The following is an 18,924-nucleotide window of genomic DNA, read 5'->3' as shown; positions in this document are numbered from 1 at the left end:
ATTACAGTGTTATGCTCATTCAACAGTCAGCCTTGTTTTACTTGCAGCAATATGAGTTATACCATATGTGTTTGAAACTGGTAACCAAACAGAGCAGTCTTTCAAGCAAGCCTAAGCTAAATTATAAATCTTTTTTGCATCTTTTAAATAAAAAGTAATTCTACAGGCACAAAATGAATCAGTGAACAACTTGCTGCTTGGGCTTAACAATAGCAGTCTGCCTGAGAAAACCAGTCACCCTACTAAAAAAAATGAGAACAATTATCCAGTCTGACTATGTCTTAGTATTGTCCAGGATTTTAAATTTCATTTACGTGTAATGTAACAGAACCATGTAAAATAATTTAAATTAATTGCTTGCATTTTTATATAATACGACTATCTAATCATTATATTATAGATATTATTATTTGGTTTATACAGTATGTACAAACCCTAGCTATTGAACAGGTCTTCATTGCCACAGTACTCTTGATTGCATTTTTAATCCTGAATTTCTATATTTCTTGACAAAGTCTCTTCATAAGAGCAAAATAACTTCTAAAAGAAAATTATCTGATGTGAGATCTTATGTTTAAGTAATGACTTGTTCATGCCCAAAGCTCCACTGAACTCTCAGAATTGTAAATATCACTTGATCTTCTCCCCTTCCAAAATCATTGGTGCACAACTAGGGCTATGTTTCCAGCTTCGCGTTAAGGACCCACAACCAGAATCACACAACTTCATTTCATGATATACTCAGAAGAGATTTGTACCTGTAGAGATCTCTAGAAGTTCAAAGGTTGGTTGAAAGATCCATCAACTTGATACTCTTGTGAGAGTGGTAATGAAATGTCATCACCAAATGGGAAATAGTAGACAATTGACATGGCTAGCTTGAGGCGACTTGGATGGAAAAGCAGAGTAGAATTTAGCACTTCCCGATTCCACGTACACTCATTTCTCCTAACCCTGCTGTCTTGCACCTTTGCCATGTTAGTTTAGCATTGTTGCAAAGGCAGCTGTAAACATATAAACCAAACCAAAATGTTCTCTATAGATTTAGTTAGTTATCCTTTTCAAATGATGCAAATCAATTTGGAATACCCACACATTTATAATACTGCTCTAAAATCAGGATCCTTTACTTATAAATGTATTTCAATTCCATCTATAATTAATAATATTTGAGAACAAACAGGCTGGATGCAAAACTTTTTGCCCTTATCAATGCTATAAATCTGCAGCAGATCAAAAACCCAAAAGACCTCTTATTTGCTGGAGCTGGTTCTGATACAACTCATGGTGAAGGAAAACTCAGAAGAACAGCTGATGTCATGAGATTTTCACCATTTGGAGCCAACATTTTCAGAAAACAGTTGGCAAGATTTCAGTGCCTTGGAACCTGAATTTTGGTTTAGCCTTAAATTCAGCACAAGCCCAGCACAGTTCCAACACTTCTAAAAGGTGTGGATACGCATCTAAGTTTTTCACACACACATCTATCTTGTGTCTATGTGTGTGTGTGTGTGTGTGTGTGTGTGTGTGTGTGTGTGTATATCTTGGGAATGATAGATGGAGATAATTTCTTTCCCTTGGAGGAATGACTGTTTGCACCCTCTCTCATTTCATTCAGGATACACCACTGGACTTTTTGGAATGCATCACCACCTACATCCCACCATGTTTATTATTACAGGTTCCAGAGGTACCAAAGGAAGTGCAAGACTTGCCTTGAATCTCAGAATGCTGGGAATATAGCTGTGCCACTACCTCAGCTCTCCATCTGCCTTTTATTATCATTAATATTCAGAAAAATATAGCATTTTGAGAGGGAAGTTAAAAATCTTTGATGGGTCAAGGCTGTTCTCCTAGAGTGGTCCTGACATCTCTCTTCCCCTTTTCACCCTGCCCAGCAGAATCTTCTCCAAGACTCCTAGTTGGCCTCCAATAAGGACAGTATGTGTTGTGTAGCAGCTGCAAAAGGCCTCACAAATGCTGGCTGACAAGAAGTGACAGCTCTGTATATCTCTCACTGGCACTGACAGCTGACAGATGGATACCACTCACACACAGAAAAAAAGCCCCCAGGATGATTCGCCAACATTACTCTCTGTTCATAGGGGCCACATTTGATTGAGTGCTGCTCAGAATAATAAACCCGTGTCGATCCGTTGCAGAGCCAGTTTGCTCACAGTGTCCTGATTTTTTTCCCCCTGAAACATGTACCAACATGCGCACAGAAGTCTTGCTTTGTTTTTCTGCCCTTAGCTTTGTTTGAGAAGAAAATCTACCTAGCTCTATGCAGCTGCTTGTTGGAGCATGAGAGCAATGAGTACATAACTTAACAATACCGTGTTAGGGCTTTGCTGCCTGATAATCCTTCATCTCTCCAGTCTGTTTATTATTATCCTTCACACAGTTTTATTTCCTTTCCACTAATCAGCCCATCGCTGAAAGTATTGCGGGTTGGGTTAGTCAGAAGACAGCACCGTAAAACTGTTCATTGAGAGGACAATGATGCATGTTGATGCAGAAGGAAAAAGGAAAGAAAGGAAGAGAGAAAGTGATAAATAAAAAGAGACATCCATCCATATGGACAGATGTATCTGAATGGGAGAAAATGAGAAGGAGAAACACAGAGTTTCTACATCCATGGTAGCTGATGAGTTCAGTAATTTCTCTGGCTTTTTTGTTCCATTTTCTTGTTCAAACTGCCTAAATACTAGACCCTGTAGGTGTATGGTTTTTTCCAAAGTTGATCTGAATGAAAGGTATGTCATTGTCCTTAGAAGAATCAAAATAAGTAACGTGAAGGAGTTACACCTTCTTGCAATCTAAGCGTCACCAGCATAAAATTCAAAGGCTGGAAGTGGTTCAAGAAATCAACCATGACTGAGATGAATGAGAAGAGAAATCTTAACTCTCACTATTAGTGATGGTTATGTCAGGTTAAGCATTGTCTCTAAAACAATTCCTGGTTATTTTTTGCAAAGATCTTTCAATCTTCCTTTGTCTCCACTGCTGGGTTGGGCAGTGAAGATTTTGTGGAGGCTGTTTGTCCCCAGTACTCATGAGTGCCCAAAGGAAGAGTAAGGCTGCTTGGGTCTATTTGCTTTACTACTACTGCCTGGTGCTATTTGCTTTACACTGTGACCTCTCATGTCCCTTGACCCCTAGGACCTGGACTCCAGTGTGAAGGATGGTCTTGTGGATATCAGATGGACATGATAAATGTTAGAATTCAACCAATATCAAGTGAAAGTGAACTCATGCAGACAGAGATAATACCGCCTTCTGAATGAAGTTCATTGTTTTGCTCTTAAAAATATATCCAAACTTTATTTTGGCTGATGACACAGAACACTGCAGAAAAGAGGGCTTGGCTCAACTTTCCTTGTATTATAATAGCCCTCTTTCATATCCTTCTGAAATGTACAACTGAAGAAACATTATATGCTAATACTTCAGCTAACAATAGCTATTCTACACAGATATGTCTAATACCCACATAAGTTCCCAAAGTGGGGGTGGCAAGCTGTCTCTAGCTTCAGCAGGGTTTGAAGATTTGCATGATACAATAGGTTCCTGTAGCAGGAAAAAACAGAGGTGAAGAGTACAAGGAATTAAAAAAAGAAAAACAACTTTTTCTGACAGTATCCTATAGGTCAAAGGATTGCTTGTAGATAATCATGGATTAATTGTGAATGTAAAGAAAGAGACACTTTTTTTTATCAAAGCTGTTGCCTCGGGGCAAACTCCAGTGCCATGAAAACCGAAATGTTTTCTTTTATCACAGTTCCTTTTCTGGCACCTGAAATTATTTCTTTCATGTCTGATAGTGAGGAACGAGGCAGCATAGCTCCCCAGAGATGAGCGATTGTTACCATGGTCTCATAGCATATTGGCAGCCGATGTGGCATCCATGTACACCTGTCACTCAAGCTGAGCAAAATGCAGATGTGGCACAAAAACCTGAGCTCACTCACTCGGAAGCCTCCCCCGCTCACCGTGCACACACACCCCAAAACACACACGCGCCTTCCTGAGCCCCCCTCCTTCCCAGGACGTGGCTGCTTTTCAGCCTACACATATGTGAGTGCACTCAGACGTTATCAGGCCTGTTTAATGCAATGAACCTGCATTAGCATTTCTGCAGGGCAAACACAAATAAACAGAAATGTGCCGAAAAAAAATGTTACAAACAAATTTCTTTGCAAGTCAGGCAGAGAGAGAGAGAGGGAGAAAGTATAGCACACAAATGAGCCAATTTCCTTCACATGGAAGTGAACTAAAACCTTTTTAATGAAGACTCCAAGGCCGAGGAGGGGTTGCTGGATAGATATTTATTTACTTTTTGATTTTTTTTTTTCAGGCTTTGGGCCACTCACATCGCTGTTGTTAAACAAGGCAAGGTGTTGAATGTGTCAAAAGGCAAGCAGATAAAATTTTATGTTAATCATAGTATTTGGAGGTAATCTGAACTCCAGTAAAAGGCCCAGCATACAGGCAAACGAATGAGACAGACCAAGTAAGTTTTTCAGGAGATATTATGTCTGGTATGGATGTGAGAAGAGTCTTTAGCAAGGGATAGGACAAAACTGCACTGGAAGAGGCAGAAAACAGCACATATGTATGGCTCTAATGTTAACAAACATGCTGAGGTGAACTGGATTTGTCCATGTGAATGATCTGATATTTTTGGTCAGTGAGACAGAAAGTATAATGCAAAATGTAATGTGAACCCTCTCTTCTCTCTTTTTCAAACAAATTGCCAATTTAACTCCTGGGATAAAGTAAATAGTGCACTGCCATTTTTTTTAAAAGGGAAATATGACAAGGAACCCAAATGCATTCATCTCAAATTCGTAAATCCATTGCTTTATTGAACCATTTGTCCATTCTTATAAGCTGATTCATAATAACTGTAATGTGATTCATCATGTCATCTTGTAAATAAATGTGACACTTCATTAAACACAGTAATCAAATTTAAGCAGTCCCACTTTCATGCTAACAACTGAGACCTTTGCGATTCTATTGCTCTGAAGATACTCCTACCCTAATGAAAGTAGCATAAAGGAAAGAATAAAATGTAGCAGAGGTAGAATTTCAGGAGGAGTGATGAAAGAATAAATATACTTTTAGTAAGTAGCCAGTAATGAAATTAGTAATGGCCTGAAATTTACTGTAACAATGGTTTTACAAGATACTCCTGTTGGGATGTTTTACTGTCAGTAAGGAATGGACAGTTTGAACATCTTGGAAAATCTGTTGTAGGATTAACAGAATCCTTTTAAAGCCTGAATTTCAGAAAGAATTTTTTCATGCTATTTTTGTGTTTGCCATCTGGAATGACACTGCAAGCTGGCAAACACAAGAATAATGTGAGATATTTCTATCGCATAGAGTTAGCTATGGATTCATCAGGGAATGTAAGCATCTGAACATCAGTCAAATACCTAGAATTATCCCAGCTTTGACCTGCTTTGAGGAATCAAGCAGACCTTCTATTAAAATTAATGTTTGCTTTCTCTCAGAAAATGGTCACCACCATCTCCCAAGGGACAGGTGTTCAAATCAAGGAAAATTCAAAGTACACATGAGGAAGTAAGCCCAGAATACAGCTTTTCTGTCTTGGTTGGGAGTGACTTAAGATGTTAACAACAGGAATTCTGTGTTGTGAGCCACATGTGCAGGTGAAGTGGATCATTGTGAATTACCTTGGTTGAAGATTTGGCCTACAGTCCTTAATTATGCCCTCTATTTATCAGCTGTAAGGAAAAAGCTTATTACCATGGCCCTCCTCTCATACAGATCCTATTCTAGAAATGAGCATGGAATTCAAGATCGGAGCATTTGGGCTTTCAAGCTGGGAATGTGGGATTAAAAGCAAGCAATATAGCTGGGTTATTTGAATTAACATTATTAGGATTTTGGTTCACTAGAAGGCAGAATCTCTGCTTCCTATTCAAAGAACTTTGTTTTAACCCCAGTAAGGTGGAAGCAATCATGACACTGAGAAACTGAGACACATTTCAGTTGCAGCCTGGAATATCAAACGCATGAATGTGTGCTCATGTATTTATTTAGCTTTACTGCTAAAGTCTGATTTAGTTTTCCAAACAAAATTGGAGTCTTCTAAAATTGAAGACAGCTAAAGATAGCATTTTAAGCAGACTGAAAGAGAGCAATGGGAACTGCATGAAAGACAGTCCTCAGAAACAGGAGAAGTGTTGAAAGGTAGTGAAGGCTGCGCTCCAAAATGGAAGAGCCCTAAGTATACAGGCACGATAGAAGGTGCCAAGGAAATTCAACTCCAGTAGAAACGAGGGAAGATCTATCACTGTCTGTTAGAGGGTGCCCAGCACTTTCAAAGATCCGTATGTTAAACATCTAGCTTCATGTTTCAAGTGAGAGAATGGAGGAGGGTTCTGCATTGAAAGTGAGAGTCTGACAAGCAGAGAGGCCCAAAAGAGATGTCTGCAGCCAGAAAAAAAAACCCAAAGAAAAACCAAATAGCAAAGTAGCAAAGGAAAAGAAAAAAATATTGCTTCAAGTGTTCCACACAGAAAATTATGCTGGAACAGGAAAACGAAGAGAATGTACTTCAAAAATTTAATCTAAAAGAAATGAAATCACCTTGCCTGGAGACCTAAAACTGTCCCTACACTCCACCAAAGTTTATAGTTCAGGAATAAAGAATGGATGGAGAGGATCTTGGAGCTCACCTGTTGTAAGACAAGAATCCTCAAAAGGAGCAAAAAGGTCCTGAGATGGGGTTATAAACAGTATTTTTTAAATAGTCTGTAGCTAGGAAGCACTCTTAATGAAATGTGTGAACAGCCAGTCTTAAGGAAGAGATAAAGGATGAGTTAATTTTATTAAAGTTATTCAAGAGTCAAGTCTTCAGAAAGGGTTTGGAATTATCTGGATTGAATCTGAGAATTGCTCTCACCTGCACTGTAGCACTTTGATATACCTCATTGAGAAGAAGAGACACGTGTCCCCAAACAATTTCAGTTGTAGTGTTTCTAGATATTCTTTGGACCAATGATCTTGTAATTGTATTCTTTATTGAAAAATTAATTTCAAGATTTCTTCTATCAGCAGAAAAATCAAGACCAAATATTTGAAGCCTAATCCATAACCTTGGCTAGCTCAGGTGTGTCTGACACTTGGTAGTGCTACTCATTATCATGTGAAGTATTTCTGGTGCATCAGTCAGCTTTGGCTGTCAAGAACAGATGAATGTTGATGAGAAAATATGAAGTATCTGGTGTGAAAGCCTTAGTTTGTCCTCCAAGCAGTAGCTGGATTTTGCATTATCAGGATTTACTGTTAATATCATGTGTTTTGAAGGAGAAAAATTATCAGATGCATATGGGTATTTTATAGCAAACTGAGCAATATCCAGAATGAAATTCTATAATTCAGAGGTCCAGCTACCTAGAGGATCCATAGCATTGAGATGGACATGCAGATTTCCTCCAACAATAAGTTGAGAGGACTAAGACCTCAGAATGGGATCCAAAATATTATCCATGACATTAGTGGTGGCCAATGACAGGACCCGAGGGAATGTTCTGAAGTTGTGTCAGGGGAGGTTTAGTTTGGATATTAGAAAAAGATTCCTCACCCAGAGGGTGTCTGGGCACTGGAACAGGTCACAGCACCAGCCTGCCAGAGTTCAAAAAGCATTTGCACAATACTCTCAGGGATGTGGTGTGACTCTTGGGGCTGTCCTGTGCAGGGCCAAGCATTGGACTTGATGATCCTTGTGGGTCTCATCCAAAACAGCTTATTCTGTGCAATATGCTTTTTCAGCAGTACATTTTTTTACTTAATGTACTGTGCCTAGTAGTTAGCATACTTGGACCAGACATAACCTCAAATTTTATTTCTTCTTCAGCCTTCACAGAAGACCCTTGAGGTCTTCACAGAATCACAGAATCACAGAATTGTTGGGAAGGGACCTCTGATCTTAGCTAGCCTAACCCCTTTGTCCAAGCATGGACCTCAAGCACAAGTTGTGCAGGACCCAGTCCATAGGGCTTTGAATATCTTCAAGACTGGATACTCCACCACCTGTTCAGGCAAACTCTGCTGAAGTTTTACCATCCTCACAGTACAAAAGTGTTTTCTTGTATCAACACTGAGTTCCCAATATTTAAATTTATGCCCATTGGCTTTCGTCCTGTCACTGGGCACCACCAGTAAAAGTCTGGCTCCCTCTTTCTCACTCCTTTCCACTGGGTGTCCATCTCGGACATCTTCATCTAGGAATCCTATAGCTAGTGTTCCAGCATGTCTCTCCAGTGCTGAGCAGAGGGGAAGGTTCACTATTTCTGACCTGCTGGCAGCTTTCCTTGTACTGCATCCCAGGATGCTATTGGCCTACTTTGTTGCAGGCATGCATTGCTGGCTCATGGTCAGTTTGTTGTCTACTGGGAACATCAGTCATCTTATCATGATGGATTTCAAATTACATGGTCTGGGCATGACAGCAGTAAGCCTCTTCTGGCAGTGTGGAGGGACAGGCCTGGAGCAGCAGTTTTTATTTTGTGTGGACATTTATCCACTGTAGCACCAAGGAGCATACACTATTTTTCCCAGGATAGTAACACAGCTGAAGACAATCTTAGCTGAACCCATCAGATATGGTATTGTTACTGTCACCACAGACAAAAATGGCTATACATGCCTTTCTTGTTAAACAGACCAGAATGACATCAAAGATTTTTTTGGGATGCAGTTAATGCTGTTGAATGGAGTTTAGCTGTGTCCAGCAATGTGTCACAAGTAGCCTGGATGCAGTTCAGCTAAAGTGTGTTTATTTTTGCTTTTGCATTAGGTGTTGCTGGATTTGACCTAAAAGCTCCTGAGCTACTCAAATTCTTGGAATCTTTAGTTGTGACGTGACCAGAAACCCTCTTAGCACCTGCCACGGTGGTGGTGTTTAGAGCAATCCATGTGGGGCTAATTTTTGTGGTGGAGCTGATCTAGAACAGGGCAGGACTCCCAGTACTACAAGCAATGAGGGCTGAATGGATAATGGTCGTTAATTTGGGATACATGGGAAGCAAAGTTTGAAAAAATAAAATCCTATGGGTTTGCTCCTTAGTTCCAGAATAAATGGAGAAGTCAAGACATCTTTAAAAGAGACAGTGTATTTCAGAATCACATCCCAAATATTGAGGAGTGCACCTCTCAGTGTGCCATCCTAGTTGTGGCAAAAAGGTGATGTTGTCTTTTCTTTGACAAATAGTTTCCATTTTCATTTCAGAGCAGATTTCTAGTCTTCTAAGATGGAAAGACAAGGAAAATGAAACACTTCATATCGATCTGTAAGTATAAAGGCATCTTTATATACCCTCTCTACCTGAAGAGGTAAAGTCAATATAACACCTAATGCAAAGCTTCAACAAGGTTTCATTTGATTCAAAAATCATTTGTTTTCCTTCAGTCCTTACCTGGCCTCTCCAGGAGTCCAGCAGATAGCAAATCTGTGCAGAGTGTAGAATGCCCATTAGAAAAACAAAAAAAAAAATAAATCTGACCATCTCCAAGGGAATTAAAAGAAAAAAAAAAAGAAAAGAAAAAGAAAAAAGGTATTAAAACGTCCAACCTACTTGCTTTTCATTTTTGTCTTCGATATATCTTTATGTAATCTAGAGGTCAAATCTGTCATTCCAGCTCTCATAGAAAACTAGCTAAGTCCACCAGTTTGGTTGATACAGCAAAGAAGCTTAGTATCCCTGCTTGTCCAGGAAAAGGGGATGAGGATGTAGAACAGATGTGGTAAATAAAAAGGATCCAAAAAGTCCGCAAATTAATTATAAAAGATTTAGAACACACTTATTTCATTAGCTTTTTTTTTTTTTTTTTTTTCCTTTTAACCAACTGCTAACTAACTGCTAACTTTTCAACTTCTGCACTCATCTTGATGTTCATTAAACCAGTGACTGGCACTATTCCATGTCTGACTGTCAAAGGGCTGAGAAATAGTCATAGGCTGACTGAATATGCATAATGCTGTCAAGCATTGCTACTTAGTGGCATTAATATTGCTATCATTTTTTGTTTACATATTTAATGACCTTATTGATATTACACACTATTAGTACTACTAATTGTAAGACAATAAATAAAATTTATAAACAGTTAAATAAGGAAATATGTAATGAATGGTTAGTGACAATACCTGAAACAGTTGCAGTTTTTGTGTGTGCATGCCATGGATGATTTTAGATTGATATTATTGTCATATAAATCTGTTTTGACACTCTTAGATATCAGAAAATGACCTATATAGAACCACTTTTGTCTTCAGCAGAGAACTGATCAAAGCTATAATTATGGTGTGATTGCCTTGGTTTTACCTCTAGTTAGTGAAGTAGAGAGTAAAGAAAAAAGAAAATTAAAAATCTCTCATAAATCAGATTTTTTCAGGTTCTGACAGCTCTAGTTTTTTGTCTGGCTGCATATTATTTCTTTAGCTAGAACCTGAGGAGTTACAGGCCATATTCTAAGAGGCGTTGACAATCTTCCAAGTATCCTTGACTTTTAAGACATGACCTATCTTCCCAAAAGGAAATCTTTGTCCAAAATATTAATTTTGTAGGCTTGAAGTTCCTAAACTCACTTTGATAGTAACTCAGTGCTGCAGCTTTGGGAAATACTGCAGATTTGATATTAACCACCTGAAATTTGACATAGGAATAGTGGCAGTGACCCTCACTCCTGGATCAGGTCAGGGTCAGTTTTCTCAGTGAAGATCAGGACAATTTTCAAGAAGAGCCCTTGGAAGCATGCCACAGGTGAGCTGTCTCTCCTTGTCTTCTGTTCTTGCTCTCTCCAGGACAAGAATATTCTCTCTCTAAGCCCATGGGGCCCACTGGAGGTACCCAGGCAGCACCAAGTCTTGTATGGCTTGCAAAGGTCACAGGAGAAGCAGAGAAGCTTTTGTGCTGCTGGCAGAACTAAGGCACCTGTTTTAAAATTGACTGAGAAATGCCACTAGGAACAACAGACCTGAATTCTTCATAGGCATACCCAGAACAGGTTCCCCATCCATGTTCACAGCTTTCATTTTCTCAGCTGCAGGTAGCTCTGGCTAGGAAAAACTTTGCATTTCTGTGTATAATGATATGAATAAACACTATTCTATGTAAAGAAAACTGTAGAAATTTGAAACTTTCACCATAAACATTACACTTTTTGAGAAAGGTGCTTCCAGGAAGAGAAGCTCTTAGCAGCAGCCTGCACATGTAAATCATAAAGGAAGAAGGACTGATCCTGTCAGTCCTCCTACAGTGCCTTTCATTTCCTACTGTTGTTGCTTGCACAGATCTGGTTTTTAATATACTTAAACATGAGTGGTGACCTGTGTGAAACATGTCCAGAAAGCTGCATATTAGGATTTTTTAAGGGTCTGCTTTTCCCCCTTTCCTAACAGCAGGGTGACTAGGACTCAGGATTTCATTATGTAGAAAAAAGTCCTGTAACTATTGAAATCTGGGTCTGTAACACAAACAAGGTATTAAAGTGTCATTATATGGGGGAGGGGGGGAGGGAAGTAATTGAGCAGATGTATTTTTAAACAAATACAAACACCTCATCAACACAGAATTCTATCTCCAAGATCAATGCTAAGAATCAAAAGTAGTAGAAGGAGAAAGAAATAAAGGAGAAACACAGAATGAATAGAGGACCAGGAAATGAAGGAATAGAAGGAGAACAGAAAAGGAACACAGAGATGGTATTGAAACTGAATGGAGAAAGCACAAAATGAAAGATATAATAAAGGCCTATTTTTATACTGACATGAAAAATTCATCTTGGTGAATTTACAAGCAATTGTGAAATCAAGAGTGTCCACTAATTTCTGACTTTAAGTAACAGAATCAGCATGTGATAAATTATGTTATGCTCATTCATATGCATATAATTGTAAGAAATTTATTTAGTAGAAAAATAGAGTGATATGTGTAGGATTAGCAAGGTTACTTCTGCAAAGGCTTTACCCAGAAAAGTTTCTTTTAAGATCTAAAAGAAGCTTAACTGAAAAGGAAAATTCTTTCTGAACTAAATTTCTTGGAAAACATGGATCTGACCTTCCCTTCTGTCTTTTGAGAATTACAGACTTACCATGATTTACTCCATTGACATATGTTCTGAATGGAACTGGTTCTATTTGAATGTAAGTGTAATTATATGTAAGTACTATAATTTTATCACCATGATGCTACAGCTATTGATTACAGATAATTGTCTGAAGTCTACAGATATGGTTGCATAAAGCTGACAGCTAGTATAATCTGTTGGGTGTCATCTCCTTGTGTTATTGGAGGAAAATGAAATTAGACTTTAAGAACACCATGCCATTTCAATAAATACAGGGGGTCATTATTTTATTGCATACTTTCTAAAGTGAGAAAATCTAAACTGTTTCTGGAAAGTGTCTGTAGAACTATAAACGTGAGAACTATTTTAGTTATCGTTTCTCAGTGTCTCAGATCAAATGACTGCAGTTCACAAAAGGTATTTCTGTCTCCAAGGAAGGAAAGCCATTCCTTGCAATCATTATTTCTAAGAAAGATTATACAGGGCAAATTCTGCTTCTCTTGCTTCTAAATTGTCTTCACATTTGTCTCGCAACTCTGAATCTACAAGATTTTTACATTTCATGTAAAATGTAAAATGTGAGTTTGTTCCTGCAGGTAGAATTCAGCTAACCAATACCTCAAAAGGTGAATCAAAGAATTTTGAAGTTTGCAGTTCTGAGCCTTTATTTATGTTTGTTTTGCTGAAGTTTGAAATGATCTTCACGAAATATCCCTCTTTTTGGGCAACTAAGATTCTCTTCCCAAGCTAGCCAGATTGTCCTCCAAGCTACAGAACATTGTCCTGAGAGGATGAAAAGTTTTAGAAATGTGTTTTAGCTTTCAAAAGCATCAGAAAATCCTTCATGCTTCTGAGTAAAAAAAAGCCTATTTCTGTATAATTTTTCCCACTGTGTTGTAATTGTATTCAAAGCTGGTGGAAACTAGAGAAGCAGGAAAAAATCTGAGATTGAAGAGAGAGAAATTTGGAGAAAAGAAATGAGCTGAGCCTCAGGACAGCTGAGAACAGCTCCTAATGAAATGAAAAGACAACTAAAGCCTTGTCATATCACCCCACGAAATGGGTTCACACACAAGATGCCTCTCTCACTAAACAGAAACTCAAAGCCAGGACCATCATAACCCCACAAAAAAAGTTCTAACTTGTAAAAGTAGTACAATCCAGGAGTTTCAGAAATGCCTGGTGTACCAGGAGCCACTAGTGAAAAGCTGCATACATGTGTAATACATATTTGTTCCTGTAAGGATGTCTGCTATCTATTAATTAAATTTTCATTTCAACCAACATTCCTGGCTTCTGTTCATTATTCCTAGTAATGTCTTAGAAAAGTGAAATACCCAGCAATACAGTATCAGTTATATACTGCTTATGTCTCAAACAGAGCTTCTTCATGAGTTTCAGCCAGCAGAGCAGCCCTGGTGCCAGACAATCTTCATAGAATCATAGAATAAACTGAGTTGGAAGGAACCTACCAGCATCATCAAGTCCAACTCCTGTTCCTGTGCAGGACACCCCAAGAACCACACCATGCAGCTTTCAGCTGAAAGCATTATCCAAATGAGGTCTCCCCTCCATCTCTTCTCCAGATTGAACAAACCAGTTGACCTCAGTTGCTTTTCATACAGCTCCCTCTCAGGAACTTTCAAAATCCTCATGGCCCTCCTTTGGATGCTTTCTAATAGTTTCATATCTTTTTTATATTGTGGCACCCAAATCCACACACAGCACTGGAGTTGAGGCTGCCCCAGCTCAGAGCAGAGCAGGACAATCCCCTCTCCCTTGCCTGGCTGGCCATGCTGTGCCTGACCTGTGATCCTGTTGCTCACCCATCACATGATGTGCTTATCCAAATATGTGCTGGATATTTTGTCCAGAAGAATACTGTTAGAGACAATATCAAAAGCTTTGCTGAAGTCCAAAAATTTGTGTGGACACCTCATGTCCAGGATGTACAGCCTGAGCTTACTGCTTGTCCCCTCATCACTGGTTTTGCCTCCCTGGGGCTGAGCAGAGAGAAAAGAGCTGAGCGTGAAGGCTAGCCCTGGATGAATACCTGCTGTTTTATGCTTTTCAGAGAGAAATGTGGTGGAAGATTTTTAAATCTTGATTTTTCAAATTAAGATTAATTACTTGTCCTCACATTTGTTATGGAGAAAAAGATTGGTGTTGCTTACATGACTGAGTTGGTGTGATCTTCAAGTTGTGCACAGCCTGAGCTCCCAATGTGGTCATCACCTGTTCCTTTAAGGTGCAGGAGGTTTCCAAGTTCTGGGCTGGCCTTGTTCAGGTCCTTTGAGTGCTAGTTGCAAACAAGTAATAATGATAGCATGATGATGTGTGTCTTTCAAAGCACAAAATGACCATTGCAGGTGGTGACAGTCCTGAAAACTGGAAACTTCAGCCTTTAAAAGCTCACAAACTTTTTAATGAGACTAGGAAATAGTAGAGCAGAAGTCCATTCCCTGGACGATGACAGCGACATGAGTAGGAAATGTACAAACCTCACCCGCTCTCTTTACAGCCTGAAGCCTGGAGTCCTTCAGGACTCCCAACTATGCAGGGAAGAAGCCAGGAATGCTTCCTTTGGGATCACAGCTAATTAGAATATCCCGAAATTTGATGTCGAAACCTGGCCAGAAGCCTTAAAGAGAAATCCCATATTTAAGAACTCGAGTAAAGTTACAGAGAATTTCTTCATTTGGGGAGCTTTTATAGTTCAGGGGAAAGGAGGTTCTGTGGCTTTTTTAAAATTTGTTTTTTTAAAGAATCTTAATGAGACCACAAAATTGTGGTTTTGTTTGGTTGCAAAGCCTGTCACTTTGAAACAGGTAAAGGTCAGAGAACAGGCTTCAAATATTTTTATTCTCTTTCTTTTAAATTTCTACACACTGAACTCTCTGAACTATGCAGATGGAATAAAGCATAAATATAATGTATATCTTTAATGCTGCTTTTCACACTAATAGAGTGGCAGATTGTGGAGGGGGTCATATTGTTGCCAAGTATGCCTATGCCGTAAATAATAAAATTCCAGCAAAAACAAGGGACTGGTCATGCAGAAGAATCTAAATGTTTCCTACCAATGTGGTGAATCCCTTCTGCTAGCAATTAATTGTGAGCTAATTATAAATTATGTTTGCTTCTACTTCTAAATTTGTTTTGTTTATTGGTGTAGGCAGTTGGTGTAGGCAACACCAATTAATGCCTAAATTAAAAATCTGGAATACTACTTTCCAGCAGCATTATAGCCCACTTTCCTATGGTGCTTCTATACATTTAAATTTAAGCCCCTTTAGAAAATGGTGGAATTGTGCGTTTCTTTAAGACAAAGCACGTGCCCGACTTTGTGGATGGACATGGGCAAGGATATGATAGCACATCAGTCAGAGGTTAGTCACATGCTTGAAAATGCTCAGGGAAGGCTTCATCACTTTTCAGAACACGAGAAGTGCAAAGGTTACAAGTAGGCAAATACCAGCTTAGTGTTTTAGAACAGACATTTACATCAGCACTGGTATTTCCCTTTAAAAAAATTCTTATTAGAGTGTTTTATCTAGACCTCTTTTTATGAGACATTAATAGAGTCTTTATAAAACCATGGGTTAGTTAAAAACTTGCCTTAGATGACGGTGTCATTACTGGTAGGCCCATGCTGCTCTTTTGGCGTTCATCAGCTGGAGGCAAGTGGTCTGTCTCATGGGGAGTTGAGAACTTGCAGGTTATCACTTTGATTAGCTGCTGTAGGCAACTGGTGGCTACTGTAATTGCCTCCGCAAGTCTGAAATGAATATACATTTCCTCTGACAAGGAAACGGTAGGAATATATGCCTAGTGGAAGCTTTAGGTTCCTATAATGCCATGGAGATCAAATTAAAAAAGGAGAGAGAGAACCTGTTGCTATCATACTTCATTAATTAAGCATCAATTTAGAAAATAGTGTCATTGACAGGTTTGGGACTGGCTGCTGATACTGTTTGGCAGGCATCAATTTTCAACTGGGTTAATGTATAAGCCTTATGGAAGATAACAGTGCTATGTAACTGGGAGACTGCCTCTTTAAAATATTGGTTTAAATTATGATGTACGAAGTGAGCCTAATGATTTAAGCATTTTACATGGCTAGTTCACCCATCAGCAGCCATGTAGGCAGCACTAGGAGCAAGCTGCCTAGTGAGAGGTGTGGGGAGAGGAACAGAAAGCGGAGCAGAAAGTTTTGCACAGCTCGAACAGTGCAGGTCTGGGGTGTGGAGAAGCAACTCAGGGATGACAGGGTAAAAATGGGAAACCAGGAGCCAGAACTGCAGCTGAGATCCAAACAGCCTCCACATTCATCTTCTCTCCCAGTTTTGATTTACATCAGCATCCTGTGTTGTTCTATTTCTTTTCCTTCTTCTGAAATCTTCTTCTGCCTGTTTCTTTGGGAGATGTGCCAACTGTCGGGCCTTGGCAGTAGAAAAAGTGCAGGAGCTCAGCTCCTGGCAGCTCCATCTCCTTGAAACGCTGTGGTTATGTGAGCTGAATGGTAAATGCTGGGACAAGATGTTTCAAGAGCGGGCTGGCTGGCCAGCCCCACTGCCCCTGAGACAGACATCCCGGCGTGATGCCCATGATGTGCTGGGAAGCACTCGGGGGAGAAGGCACAGCAGAGGAGACCTGCCCTTCTTCCCCACAGTCACCAGCATCACCTGTCAAAGAGCTGTCTGCCTCCAGCCCACAGGGACAGGGGAGTCCCTGGACACCTGCCAGTGGGTCAAAACCTCTGCAGGTTTTGGTTCAGTCCCAGTTCATTTTCTGCTTTGTGTGGATGCATGTGCTGGTTTATTCATCAGCGGCATTTTCCCATCCCAAAAATTATCTGACCATTCCCAGTCCAACAGTGTAGAGGGATATTGAACAGAGAGTCCAATGGGTCACTTTGTTCTGTCTTTTTTTGAAAGCACAAGCCTCTAAGAGGCAATGAAGCTGCACCTGTGCTATCAAGAGTGAAATTTGGCCAAGTTCTTCTGAATGAGGAAAGAAAAAGAATAGACTGGAGGGCACTGATATACTTTTGTTTCTTGTTGTTAATATAGCTGCCGTTAATACTTTTGGGAAAGACAGGGTGAGAAATGAAAAAAAAAAAATCTCTAAAATCAGCTTTGATATCAGTTTTTAAGCCATTGCATCATCCTGGGGATTTATCATATCATATCTCTGGAACTGAACTTCAGATATTTTACAAGGAGAAGATTTTATTAAAGGCATTATGTTTTCATATAGATAAAACTGAGTGGAGTCTGTATTCTTTCTCTTTTCTCACAGGAAAACAAGTTGAGTATTTAGCAAGCACATACTTCGGGATAAAAATGGTGTGTGTGCTTTTCACACATTTTCTGCATAAATATTTTGAGGTTCCTGTAAAACAGGACAACTGCTTTTTTTATTCTTCATGAATCAGCCCCTATGTTTGAAACAAATCGTTGCAGCAACAAGGAATGACAGCATGACAGCCTAGTAGGTTATTAATGGGAGTGACAGCCTGCAAATCAGAAATCATGGCAGTGCATCTGTATGAACAGCAATTTGTGCTCAGTTGAATAACCAGGAAATCCAGAAAATCAGAAAAGGCTGGGGGAGGAGATGAATCAAACAGAAACATTTTTAGATAAACCAAACTTTCTAGAAGTAATTGTAATATCAGGGGTATAGCAACGTTCAAAAGTTTGCTTGTACAAATACTTAGGTTCACATGTTTGTTTTGATGCCCACTAAAGACCTAAAATTAAACAAAATAAATGAGGGAAAATTTAAAAATGTTGAGAGGGGATTTCTTATCTGTTATAGTAATATCACCAGGAAAATGAAACTGCAGCCTACTTAGCTGCTTTATCATATTTTGTGAACAAACTTTATTCACTATATATTCCAGATAGTGGACCTCTGTGAGATGAATGTTGGAAACTTTCCACGAAGAAAAATCTCTGTATAATTTATAAATGCAGGTGTTTTGGTTTTTTCTACTTTCTAGTTCAATTGTTCTGTATAAGAGAAGAGAGAACAATCAAGTATATTTTGTTTCTCTTTTGGAAGGAATGATGCAATGTAAAGTACAGGTTAGCATGTTTCCAGTCTTAGTTTACATATAATTTTACGGGGAAACACTTTATGTACCTTTAGATGTAGTGTTAAATTGGTCACACAGAAGAATTTTAGGTTTTCTAGATGCTACTAAAATTCTTCTGATGGGCATCTGAACCTGAGTTTACTGTTTCAGTGTTAATGGGAACTATCTCAGTTATCAATGATCTTTTAGTGTACTTCTCAAAAATGTAAGTATTGGTATTTTCATGAACTGAATGAACTCAAAAAGGGGTTTAAGTTTCAGTTACATAGAAATTGCTGTAAGTGACCACCCAAGATCAGAGTTAATAACATTTCTGACTTCGGTCCCAGTATGGAAAGTCAAAAATTTGGCAGATCTAACCCCCAAAACAGAGGTTTCTGCAACACTTTAAACTTATACATCTCAATTCAAATTTCGCCCTTTCAATTAGTGTTAGTTGTTTAACCTAAGGGATATCAATCCCCCCGTGCTACATTCCAGCCATACTATTACTTGGGCAGCAAAACTTTACTTTGATTTATGTGCTCACCGAGGACTGCAAACTCCAGGAATATGAACCTCTTTTTGCAGATCCTTGTTGAGTGCAGTAATCTTGCTTTATTACTGTACAGGGGTTGCTAAAAGTGGGAAAACCTGATCAAGAAAAGGGCAAAGAAGGTCCTGCCTTCAGTGAAGAGGGACAATAGCTCTACTCACCATGAAGAGCATTTGCC

The 18,924-nt window shown here is 39.1% G+C and overlaps 1 protein-coding gene across 2 annotated transcripts in view; it reads left to right on the top strand.

Annotated features, from left to right (window-relative positions):
- Window positions 1–13,394, top strand: part of LOC111925258 (uncharacterized) — an 87,571-nt gene extending 74,177 nt beyond the window's left edge. Inside the window, exons 5-8 of one of the 2 annotated variants that reach the window (XR_015288442.1) lie at window positions 4,358–4,416; window positions 5,523–5,681; window positions 9,269–9,329; window positions 10,844–13,394. Coding sequence is in view for 1 of the 2 variants with exons in the window: in XM_086894415.1 (XP_086750541.1) it covers window positions 4,358–4,416; window positions 5,523–5,592; window positions 9,269–9,281 (142 nt within the window). In the remaining variant the exon portion in view is untranslated. The remainder of the gene's footprint in view (window positions 1–4,357; window positions 4,417–5,522; window positions 5,682–9,268; window positions 9,330–10,843) is intronic. The other variant, XM_086894415.1, reaches the window with a different exon arrangement.
- Window positions 13,395–18,924: the final 5,530 nt, after the last annotated feature.

Source organism: Cyanistes caeruleus, chromosome 1 (assembly GCF_971803275.1).
Source record: "Cyanistes caeruleus chromosome 1, bCyaCae1.hap1.1, whole genome shotgun sequence".
Lineage (NCBI taxonomy): Eukaryota > Metazoa > Chordata > Aves > Passeriformes > Paridae > Cyanistes > Cyanistes caeruleus.
The sequence above is the reverse complement of the archived record's forward strand: the minus strand, read 5'-3'. Positions and strand labels throughout refer to the sequence as shown.